The sequence below is a fragment of the Perna viridis genome, chromosome 8, assembly GCF_037379345.1.
Source record: "Perna viridis isolate PV_CMFRI_1.1 ecotype Kerala chromosome 8, ASM3737934v1, whole genome shotgun sequence".
In the NCBI taxonomy this organism is placed as follows: domain Eukaryota; kingdom Metazoa; phylum Mollusca; class Bivalvia; order Mytilida; family Mytilidae; genus Perna; species Perna viridis.
In genome coordinates, this window is record NC_142452.1 from 5,939,827 (window position 1) to 5,952,948 (window position 13,122).

At 33.1% G+C, this 13,122-nt stretch overlaps 1 protein-coding gene and 1 pseudogene across 4 annotated transcripts in view; one reads left to right on the forward strand and one right to left on the reverse strand.

Moving 5' to 3' along the window:
• The first annotated feature begins 39 nt into the window (after positions 1-39).
• The window catches only part of LOC148609087 (protein YIPF3-like), a 29,430-nt gene continuing 16,347 nt past the window's right edge, over positions 40-13,122 (forward strand). For 2 of the 4 annotated variants that reach the window (XM_088596499.1, XM_088596501.1), the window contains exons 1-3: positions 40-417; positions 11,556-11,625; positions 12,249-12,322. In XM_088596499.1, coding sequence (XP_088452625.1) covers positions 379-417; positions 11,556-11,625; positions 12,249-12,322 — 183 coding nt within the window. In that variant the 5' untranslated portion in view covers positions 40-378. Of the gene's footprint in view, positions 418-8,742; positions 8,849-11,555; positions 11,626-12,248; positions 12,323-13,122 lie in introns of those variants that run through there. The other 2 variants (XM_088596502.1, XM_088596500.1) reach the window with 2 other exon arrangements.
• LOC148609088 (uncharacterized) lies at positions 3,147-4,278 on the reverse strand (annotated as a pseudogene).

Sequence of the window (13,122 nt, forward strand, 5' to 3'; positions counted from 1 at the left end):
GGTGACTGGTGACGTTGCCTGCCTTATCAGTATAGGGGTTGCATTACTATGAAACAAAATATGTGACAATTACGGATATTTGACTGAATTATGATGTGTTTATGGACATATTTTGGTGATCATGATATGTTATACATTGTATTGATAATTTTGCAATTTAATACATGGCAAATGATATGTGATAATTTGATATGTTCACTGTTCACATTGAATATAAATTTGATAAGTTTAATCTATCTCCTTGTAATGATAGACAAACTCTTTACATCTGTCAACGCGTATACCAGAGGTAAAATCATCAACCGGTCCTTAAAAGTAACTAGTAAACATCAACAATACCAGACACTAAGGCAGCCTGCGGTATAACATCTTCCAACCATGTTTGCAGAAGTTGTCAAAATTTCGACTTCAGTACAGGTAATGTTATAGTATAATTGCGTAAGGTTTTCCTTATTGGCTTAGTGGCCTCAGTTCAATATGGCCAGCATCGGATCTATCTACACGATTATTTCCATGTACTTTAATACTATAGGCAGGCAGCCTCTCCAGTCACCGTCACTTATGTTTAAAGACTAATTCTAAAATTCTGTAAATAGCTGCACCTGTAGTAAAACATCCAATTATCAACCTGATCAACATGACTTTTGAAACTTCAGTTTTTCCAGACAAATTAAAAATAGCACAGGTAGTAACAATTCACAAGAAAAACAGCACACTAGAAAAAGGAAACTACAGACCAGTCAGTGTACTAACAACCATGTCAAAACTTTATGAAAGAACTATTGAATCTCAGATATGTGATTTTTTTTAAAACCAGGTTTAACATTTTCTTGTCTGCTTTTAGACCTGGCTACAGTTGTCAAGATATTTTGATCAAAATTATTGAAGACTGGCGTAAATCTTTAGATAAAAATAAGTTCACTGTTGCTATACTGATGGATCTGTCAAAAGCGTTTGATTGTCTACCACATGATCTGCTCCTGCTGACATTGAAAAGTTATGGTTTGTCTGAAAATGCCCTATCTTTATTAAATAGCTATCTTAAAAACAGGAAGCAGTGTGATAAAATTGGTTCCATATACAGTCTTTTTTTGGACAACTATAAAGGGGTTTCACAGGGGTCAATCTTAGGACCGGTCCTTTTTAATATCTTTATTAACGATATATTTTACTTTATTTCGAAAAGTGACTTATATAACTATGCTGATGACAATACTTTATCACATGGCAGCAATGATCTACAACATATTGTAAACACTCTGGAACAGGAGAGTAGTATTTTAATCAAATGGTTCTCAGATAATCATATGAAAGCCAAATCCTTGCAAGTTTCAGGCTATTTCGATTGGCAGTAAGACTCATAAAGATAACATTATTTTTAATTTAGATGGTAATGATATCCTCTGTGGGATGAAGTAAATCTACTTGGTATAACATTTTATTTTAAATTGAACTTTAATAGCCATATCTCTAATATATGTGAAAAGGCATCGCAGCAATTAAATGTATTAAAAAGCATTGGAAATCATCTGAGTAAATTTGGTAAACTTACAATATGTTATTCTTTTATACTAGCAAATTTCAACTATTGTCCATTAGTATGGCATTTTTGTATATATACGAAAGCTGTACAAAAAAGTTAGAAAAGATTCTAGAAAGGGCTTTACGCTTTATTTATAATGATGATAAAAGTACTTATGAAGAGTTGTTGATAAAGCCTAAGATGCCATCTTTAAGAGTTATACGATTGAGATATTTAGCTATACATGTATATAAAATAATAAACAAACTTACTCCTGTATACTTACATGATATGATAACTGTTAAAGGAATTTCTTACTCTTTTAGGTATACAAACTTGGTGAACATACCAAGATTAAAACACAACCATGTATAGCCTGCACTCTGTCAGCTATATATGGGGCAGCTAAACAGTGGAACCAACTTCCAAATGAATTAAGAGGGGACATGGGCCTTGATCAATTTAAAAGTTTGATAAATAAGTGGGAGGGGAAGGGATGTTCTTGTTCCTTTTGTCAATAGTTAGGCTTACCCAACTGACAGATGCAGTATCATCTCCTTAAAATCTTTCAATTTATTATTTTGATCTTGCTGGCGTGTTAATTCTAATGCTTTTAGCTGCTTAATAACATCTGCTTTTAAATTTAGTCTGCATTGCTTTTATTGTGTGTGTGTGTGTGTGTGTGTGTGTGTGTGTGTGTGTGTGTGTGTGTGTGTGCTTGATTATTTGCATGTTATTTATAATTTGTATGTCATGTTGCTTTAAGTTAATGTGCATGTCTTGTCTTTTATTTATGTCGATTTTAAAAGCTCTACAGAGCTTATGATTATTGTTTGATATATATCGAATTTAAATAAAGTTTACTTGACTTGACTTGACCGATGATCAATAACTCAGTAAATATGGAAAACTTTACGCAATTGGCCTAGGCCAATATGACGTATTGGACGGATAAAAGCCGTATTGAACTGCTAAATCCTGTATTGGCGTAATTTGTATTTTGTATTGTATTGACAGTTTTTATATTTAGGCTAATATTCTATAATATGATTTATGTAGTTGCATGAGCCTGTCCGTATTAGTCATGTTAATCCATATTGAGCCAATTTCTCTGTATTGGTCATGTATTTCCGTATTGGCCCAGTTATTTTTTTTTATTAATTCTGGACAAAGCCTACTCCCACAATGTATGAGGTTAGAGAATGGCAACAAGTCAGAAAATAGCTTGCCAGACAACCTCTAGCACTGCTGGAATAGACAAAGTCATTTAGTATCCAATTGGAAAATCAAATAAGACACTTTAAGCCGAAATTTGATAGAAATTATATTGAACTTATATAATTATGCTGAGAGTTAACATGAGAATGCGTACGCAGGTCAAGAGGTAATTCTTTAGCGTATAACGAACGATTACATATATATTTACATGTAATTGTAGAGAAGTCTTCCACAAGAAAATAAGACTTGCCATTTACCAGAACCAATTATACTGAACCTATATATGCCGAGAGAACCATGAGATTTTAGAGATATGTGATCTATGACGAATTTGAATCAATAAAGGCGTAATAGAAGAAAATTCATGTTTCATCTTGTCTACTCTATTCTAATGATAAACATATATACATGTATACAAATATTCATAAAACATGAAAAAAAAACGCAAGTTTGAGCATATTGAAAAATAAGCGATCAATATTACTGGGAATCAACCTGTACAACACCATTATCATTAGGTTTGTTAGAGGTGCCACTTCTCAATATATCAACACTATAACTGTCATCATATGATTCCTTAGAAACAGGTTTTGGGTAGCATATAGTCTTTTGCCATACCAGCAGACTTTTAAATCACATCCATAGATTCGTCACTTCTGAAGGCTGCTGATGTGCAAGCTGATCTAGTACTGTGCGGTTTAAATAAAGTAACATCAACTCCAACTTAAACAGAGACTTATCCCAACGACCCAATGTGGCCTTTGAAACATGTTATTAGGGTTTTAACTAATCATTAAATAATCTTTGCTACGCATATACCTTGTTCTGTCTATGTATTCCTTAGGTACCTTAACTACACATAATCTACTATCATCAACAAAAACAGGTAGTTCTATAGGCTCTATAAATATGAGCCTGGTTTAGAACATTTGAGCAAACTCTGCACATTAATAAAAATATTGTTGTCAGTAATTATTACATCACTTATCAATAAACTATGAATCATTTGCATACGCTGACCTGTCAAAAGTAATAATAACATGCCTAGCTTATGTGACAACATTCTTTTTTTTATACCTAGGTAAAGATGGTTTGATATTGAAGATCCCTTTAACAAATCTGTTAACAAGTGGCCACTGTCCTACAGTTTTATACTAATCAACTGATATGACTAAAGACAACATACTGCGGCCTGTATTTATGGCACTGTAGCCAACCAAGCCCAGCTTTGTACAACATAGTCAAAAATTCTATTACATCAATTCCAGTTGCTTTTAATATATCAATTTGTCTTTTACAACAGAATGACACCCATCTTTGGAGATATGCCCAATACTGCGTTTTTGTGGATTTTTTTCCATGAGCTAAGAATGATGTTGATAGCATCTGATAATCCAAAACTTATCGAGCTGTTTCCTGAGATCTTGAAAACTACTAAATTTAATTTCACTAGAGGATGCACTTTTGTATGTCTAGAGGCAGATACAGAAGATGTTTCCTCTAAGATAGATCTGTGTCACTGCTCTGGTCAAATTTTGTGAAACCAACTCTTACTACGTGGGCTGAGATAACCCCCCCCCCCCCACCCGATGCACCTCCCCCCCCCCAACTCATCAATCAAAATATGATTTTCAGGTTCCCTTATACCTACCATTTATGAATCCTTTTGTCTCCAAAAAAAACTGAAGCATTTTTTGTATTTTTTTGGCTACTTTTTATACCTCGTTGTGGCAAAAATCATTTTTTTGCATTTTTTTCATTCTTCGAACTTCCTCTTTCTACAAAATGAAGTAAACTAACTTACGTATCTATCATCATATAGCCCAATATCTCAGCTTTAAAACTGTACCAAGAAAAGTGCGGTTACAGTTGTAGTTTTGGGGTAAAATGAAAAAAAAAACAATGTACTATACCCCACTGAAAAATCGCTTAAATTGACATATTTTTCCATGTCAAAACCCCTACAGTATTTATGCTTCAGTCAACAAAAATGACTCATTTGGTATTTTCTGTTTAGTATTATCACAATAAATACTTCCGGGGTTCTTTTAATGAATTTTGGCAATTTTCGTAGTCAGAATCTATCAAAACAAAAACAAAAAACAAACAAAAAAAATGAAATTTTCGATTTTTCCGTAAAAAGTCATATACATTCGACTCTATAAGCCATTGCTAAACTAAAACGTCTCAAATTTGGTATCATTCGATAGATAATTTAATTTAGCACATAAATTAATTAGGAAAAGTAATTTTCAAGAAAGAATTTTTAAAAATGTCAAAAATACTACCCCTACCCCTTGAAAACTGGTCTCAGTATCAAAGTTCTCATTCAGAGCACACTGACACCGTAGAACTCATGTTTGAGATTATATAAATCAATGAGGAGTTTGCAGATTCCAAGGGATCACGTGATCTAGGCTGAAAACCACTAATTCCACTTTCCATAGGCTTCTATGCTAATTTCACAATATTCAATGGCTTCTCTGGACTTTACCTTAACTTTAACCTGCAGAGGACTATATATCAGCATGATTCTACATATGTCAGCTCACAATCCTCAGAATGGCATGTGGGGTTAGCAGACTTGCAGTGCAGTACTGGTCACCGGAAGTGAAGGGTCTATAAATAGCATGGGAAATCCCAGTGTTTTCACAAGACAGGGGTATATTTAAAAATCATTATGGAGATTAGGCTTCACATCACAAGAAGCAAAATGCACCTATAAAATGTACAGAAATGTTTTTCCTTTCAGAAACTGTTTAAATTTTTTAAATAAGATGAGAACTTTTTTCACAGCACTATGAGGAACAGGGGTAATTTCTGCGTAGGACTATTTTTGCGTACGTTCCAAATGCTCATTGGTTGAATTGGTGGTCTGTAACCTAAAGTTCTTAAAAGTTCATTTTTTCAGTGAACAACAATTACTTGTGTAGGGGATATATTGTATACCCGTGATCACCAGATTAATTAAGATAACAGTTCCACTTCTTAAGGAGCACTTCTGACTTCTTGATTATGTCCATCTCATCTGAAGTAGGTTCCGTTTTCTTTTGGAGTTTTGTCCTTGTGCTTGAAACATGGGTTTGCTACAGGGCCTCACATGTTTGGAAATTTTGTAAATGGAGCGGTCAACAGGATTATTATTCAACAGTCTTCTGTATTTTGCATACTTTTTGGTAGTCAGGTGTATCACCAACAACGGCTTCTATGAGTTCTTTTGTGTTCATTTTTTCAGTATTTTCTGTAAGTGAAATTGAATTTATTAAAAAAAAAACAACTTGTAAAATTAAATATTTTTGTGATTTTTGTCCAGCAATACTCTAAATTAGCAACCGTGAAAATTATTAAGTTTACAATATGTTTTATTGTATATTTGGATTGATGAGTTATAGCCTTATGATTTAACTAATCACAAAGCTGATAGAAAATATGGACTACTAAATATAATGGTAATATTTTAATCATGCTATTCATTTAACTTACTAGAACGAGTACTGGTGTGAAATTAACTTACCCTCCCTCCTAGAAGGAGTACTGGTGTGAAATAACTTACCCTTCCCCCTAGAAGGAGTACTGGTGTGACTACTTTGTTTTATCTTGGTGTATTGCTTTTATTCTACAGATCAAATTTGTTATGGAAAATGCTTTTACTCTCAGTCCCATGATATGAATTTGACACATGGTCTCATTGATATTTTTGTTTAATAATGTCTTTTGAAATAACAAAACATACACACCTGATGTTCTGTTTACAATAGGTGACCCTGCTGGTTCCTTTGAAAGTTTCTGTGTGTGGACTTCTAATGAGAATGAAAGAAAATAATTAGCAGGTATTACATTTTGTAAGAAATACTGCTAAATAAACAAACTCAAATTGTAATATGGAACCATGGAATCATCTTGTCTGTCAATCCGAGATTTGATACAATTATCTCACAAGCATATCAGTTTCTGTTCATAGTTTGCCATACTTATGGCGCGGTTTTAACATCAAAAATAAAAAGTTCTGCCTAACCTAAAATATTTATGCCTAGACACTATTGTATTAATTGACCAATCAGAACGTTATTAACATCCAGGCTTCGTGGAATATTATGCAACCCTTTGTTACAAGGCAGATGGTTGGCTCAGCAACATTTATTTCGCATATGCAAAATTACTAAAGGCTAGGCTAAACTATACTTTAGACTAAGCATAAATAGTTTTGGTTAGGCATAACCTAATTTTTGCCTAGGCATAAATACTTTAGGCTAGGCATAACTTTATTTTAGGCTAGGCAGAACGTTTTATTTTTGACGCTAATACCGCGCTATACATACTAGTTTGGGTATACATATCACAAGATCGAAGACATATAAAGTAGTTTTAAATGAGATATCTTACCAAAATTAGTGATGTTTTACTACATTTGGGGTTTTAGAGGTTTTTTAAAGAACTTGGGCTCATTAAAAGTAATTCTTTTGGGGGGTTGGTGGAGGTCTAATGACCCCATTTTAAGTGAACCAACATTATTTAAAGGGTATGGCCTTCCTCTAATATGTACAATGCAGTTGATAAGATGAACAAGAGGTAAGTGTTTGGTTTTTAGAATCAAAGGATATTGCTTCATGGACTGATGAAGGTATGGCATTTTTAAAAGGTTGGTACGGACTACACGCGTTGAAAACTTCCAATAAAAATTCATCGCAAGTGCAGACATGTGAGCTGTGGTGAAATATTTCATTTTCGGTAAAAAAAAAATAATAATTTGGAAGAGTAATCAAGGGAACCAAGGTTATAGCGGTAATCAAAAGAATGTAATCCAGGGACAAAGACCAGACATGGAAAACAGACATACACAACAAAGAACACAAAGCAACCAAAATCACACATACAAAGTAACAAAAGCAAATGAGCAACTAGGACTCCACTAAAAACTGGGAGCATGGACCAGGTGCACCGGTAGGGTAAGCGTCCTCTGCTTTTCTAGAAACACCCGCCGGGTTGCTCACAAAAAGTCAAGTCCGGGGTAGACAATCGAGGAAAGGAAAACTATGACCCGTTGAATAAATCAGTTTTCATGGTGATGATGGATACACCATAACGATCCACGAGTTCATGATAACGACCATAAAACTTCTGTAGTGATGATTTCAATCTTGTAGCAACATAACCCTGTTCCAGAGGCCTATTTGTTAGAGTTCTAGCGCGATACAAAAAGTCTGCGTAGTTTCGGCAAGCTCTGGCATAACGTATGAGTTGTGATATGAACTCCATACGCAGGAGCCGAACGGATGTAATAAATGGGATAAATCAGTCTTTGGTTCATGTATATTTCTTGCTACCTACAAGCTGTAGATCATCTAGCAAAAGGGAAGTGGAATACGTACTTCAGCTTGATTTTAAAGTAAAGATTGTAAACATCTTCCTCTGTATATTTGGAAGATGATTTGGAATTATAATACAAGTAACTCAGTTCTAATATGTTCAGGATTCCTTGGTCTTCAAATTTTGGGAAATGTTCCAGGTCTTCATTTGTAAAAACTTATTTGAACTGGTCATTAAAGGCTTCTGTCTCCAATTGTTTTACCGCCTACCTTTAGTATGGACACGGCTACAGATTCTCTCCGTTTAAATTTGAGCCATAACCGTTTCGCGCTCAAGTTTAAATGTTTCATGCCTTGAACAAGAACATTTCACTGCACTTGCTTATGTTCCGTAAGTTATGAAAAATGTTGAAGAATATATATATTCCATTCAATTTCTTTAGGATTATGAAAAAAAAAATCTTTAAAATGTTTTGTGATGGAACTTTAAAATGGTTTTCCAAGTCATCCATTGTCAATTTAATTTTTGTTTTACTATTTGACATACATATAGTATAATCATTACATTGGACCAAAAAAAACCAGTGGGGTAAAATTTATCTTGGGCCAAACATATCATAGGATCTGCTTGATTTTTATATGGACATTCCTTTAAATGGATTTACCGGAAATTAGTTCATAAGCATTCCTAACTTGATTCAATAATTAGTTATGATGGTTCTCTGTTGTATGGGGTACCAGATATATACATGTATCAAGTTTTGACAACATGGCAGATCCTAGTTCTTGGCATTCTCAATCAGTTTGTACCCTTTGTTCCTGTGTTTTATTACAGTCATCAAACAAATAAGTACACAGCCCAATTGTTGTTGTGTACTGATATGTTAAAGCTATCTCTTTGACATCAACTCAAACTTTGTTTTAATTTTTTTTTTACCCAGTATGATTTTTGGGCATTCGCTACGAGGAATAGAGTTACTTTTGCTCAAATTACATTTTATTTTATTGATAATGATTTTCTACCTGTACACTTGTATGTTGTTATTTAGTAATCCCTTTTGGGATTCGGCGCTTGAGATATTTTTTGTTTTGACCGATGGTGGTTAAAACAAAAAATATCTCCAGTGCAGAATCCCAAAAGGGATTAGTTATATAGCTCTTGTCTCCACCAATGGAGCATATGCAAGACTTCCTACATTGGGCTATAACACATGTTGTGTGTCTGCATTAATTAGTCTAAATTATGACATCCAAATGTATTTGTCACTTTCAACAGAAATATTTTGAGTCATGTTTTAATATTTTTAAATGTAGGGTCTTCATATGTATGACATCACTGACATTCCTTTCCTATGAGACGTGGAGCTTGATTTGTATTTGTACTGAACCTTATGACAATACATATATTAAGAGTCACATATAAGTAGTCAAGCCTTAACAATTTACTGTTAATGTATAAATAAATAATGTCTTATGTCACATTCTAAACTGCCTATCTTCAAACTTCAGTTGATAATGGTTTAAATACATGTACCATATTTTTCGATCTACAATCGTTTTTATTTTTAAGCAAGTTGTCAGCCTCAACTTCTCCTCCTTTTCGACTTATGTAAGGCTTTTTCAAGAAAAATGTTAAATCTATGATGCATTTCATTAGATTGTAGTGTCTTCATCAGGTCTTAAAGATACACATTATCGTTTATTTAATAAAGATTTATTTTAGTCAAGTTAATTATTTACCGTCTGACATTTGTTTTGTACACCTTTGAACTTTCAAGCCCATTGTTTTCCCAACCTGAGCTTGGGTCCTTACATTGTAAAATGATTTAATTACAATATATTGATTCAGTTCAATCGTAATGATGGGAAAACTTCAGAAATCAAACTGGCGATTGAACATAATTGATCTGTGCCACTATTTATTTATGAGTGAATATGACAATGTTATATAAAATCATCCTTCAGTACTTTATCCTTATCTGAATACACAACTTTGAAACTGTCAAAATATATAAACAAATTCTAGAAGACATATTTTCAAATTTCTTTGTTGGTAAATATTATCGGATCAAGCATTCCTAAATGATTAGTCCTTCAATATTCAAATGTATGCCCACTTAAGGTATTTTGCAATACATTTGCACATGGTGCAAACTAAATTAAATTCAGTGTGACCTAAATTTCTTATTGCAACCTGATTAAAGGTAACAACTTTTGTTTGTAATTTGAAATACCAGGTTATATTTCTTATTAATTATTTGTCATAATTATGACTGTTTCATCAGACTAATTTCACACCTGGGTACCGGCACTTGACATGTTTACAATCTAAGTGTTTGACACAGAATTGAATAAAAATAATTAAAACTCATGTTAAAATTACACTACAAACAAACTTACATGTACCATTAAGTTACTTCACTGGAATAGTATGCTGGGAAATAGCTCAACTTTGATCTTCACTGACATGTTGGTTAACTTTATACCAATAACTTAAGATGCCTGTCCTGGCTATCCTTGATTTATATATATATTTTTTGTTGTCAGTTTTTGTAAAGAAAATCAGCAATTTGACTTATACTTCACATCCTATTATAGGTAGAAAAATACAGTACACAAAATGTACATGTACCTGTATGGATTTTCAAATACTTAGGTCAGAATACAGAATTTTTATTTACCAGCTGTAGTTCTGAAAAATAAATTTGTAGAAGCATTGTAATATTACTTCAGATGATGTCCTGACCATTATTGATTTATGCTAACATAGCCTCAGTACCTGTTTAGGGAGTTTTTTAATATTATTATGACAGTGCTTGCCCAAACAATACAACTGTACCGTGCCAGACTATTTACAATATAAGGCTTCTGGAAAAGGGTTATTTTGCTACAAGATGAAAATCAAAAGTTTTATGAACCTCACCATTAACTGATGAATTGTTATGGTTTGTCCATCTGCACCATGAGAACTGATTTATTCTTATTCACCATAACATACTTTCTAGTGGGAAATTTTATATATATTCGCAAGGTTCCAGGAGTTGCAAAAATCAAAACCAAATTTTAGTCCAGATATTACACATTAATCTCCAATATTTAGTGTCTATGGACTTGAAAAATAAAGACCGTGAAAATATATTATCCCATTTCATAGAGAAAGTCATGGAATTAGGCACCCACGAAAATCACCTATTTTATTTTTTTTGCTCTTTTGTATTCCCCAGAAATGACATTTTATAAGCAACTCAGTGACTGTTTCTACTATGAGAAGCTGAGGATAGTTACCCTACTGGTGCACCTGGTCCATGCTCCAAGTTTTTAGCAGAGTTGCATTGCTCATTTATTTTTGTTTCAATATTTACAAGACTAACTCTAGATACAACAGTCTTTCAACATTGATATTCAGACTAACTCTAGGTACAACAGTCCTTCAACATTGATATTCAGACTAACTCTAGGTACGACAGTAGTTGGTTATTTTGAACCATTTTATTTGCTTTGTCTTGTAGATGGCAGAAAAGTCGGCAGTGATTGAACTTGGAGAATTAGAAAATGAACCAGATATTGATGGGGCAGCAGGTATAGTCACAAACCTAACAATACATGTATAGTCCTCAGTATGTACAATGCATTTAAAGGCCTAGTTTAAAAGTCTTGTATTCAACATGTTCAAATTTACATTTTCAAAATTTGAAGAGTCAAGCATGGGTTAAATATGCACAATTTGCTTTTGTTTCAGTAAGTTTTTTTTAAAGAACAAAATTGACATACCTACGAATACATGTAGTTTATTATGTTATGTTGCTTTGGGAATAGTTAGTGCATGCAGATGTAACTTTCCCTTTACCAATCCTTACCTTCATAGTTTCAGTTTCATTTTCAATAAAAGTTAATACATAAAATCAGTAATTGACTGACCCAAGTTATACATGTAACTATGTAACCATAAATAGATACTGATATTTTTTTACAGATACATAATTACTAGTTTTTTTTTTTAATTTGTTCTGTTAGTGATGTGGATGGAAAATAATAGAATTGACATGCAGAAATGTAGGTTGTATATGTATAACTCAACATTCACTTGTTCAAGTGTTAAATGTGGATTACCAGTTTCAGTTTGACCTGGGCAAATGGATAACCTCTAGTAATGTCATTCTCAGTTAGATATTTAAGGGTGCATTAAAGATATTATTTTGCAGAACCTACTCCACAGTCCAAAAAGAATTTAGGAGATGATTTAAGACAAAGAATGAGTGAAAATGTTACTCAAATGGTAGGTTGTTATCTTATTTTACCTTCACCATAAGTATTACCATAAAGACAGAAATAGACAGGTAATTAAATATTGATGCTTTTTGTTCTGTTATTTTAATCAGTGTCACCACCTTTATTTTCTCACCTTGCATAAAGGGCCGTGTAAGCTATTGCCATTGGTTGGCATCTGTCATCAGCATTGTCATTCATTGTAAAAAAATTTTCAAACATCTTCTCTGTACCTACTTGACTGATTTTAATGAAAGTTGACATGAATGTTCCTTAGAGTATTATGCACAAAATTTGTGTTTGTAGTTTTGATTCGTTGAAAAACATGGCTACCATGTCATATTTATAAAACATAGGGGTAAATCCACTTATTTCAAGGTTTATCTCAATAACTATGAGCAACAGACAAAAATGGTGGAGAATTTCCTTCTTCAGCTTGAAGAGCTCTACAAAAGTCTATATTGTGTAAAAGAGTAATCAAAGGATTCAAGCAGAAATCAAAAGAACATAAGAAGAACAAAAACCAGACAGGGAAAACATGCTCAACAAACAACATGAAATAACCAAAATAACACACGCAACAAACCACTTGAAGTAAATTAAATAACAGGCACATCAAACCACATGAAGTAATTAAAATAACAGGCAAAACAAACCACATGAAGTAACCTATATAACACACACAACAAACCACATGAAGTAACCAATATAACAGACATAAATTTAAAGAAACAAAAGTTAATGAGCAACCCATACTCTACTAAAAACTTTGAGAATGGACCAGATGCATGGGTTGGGTAAGATTCCTCT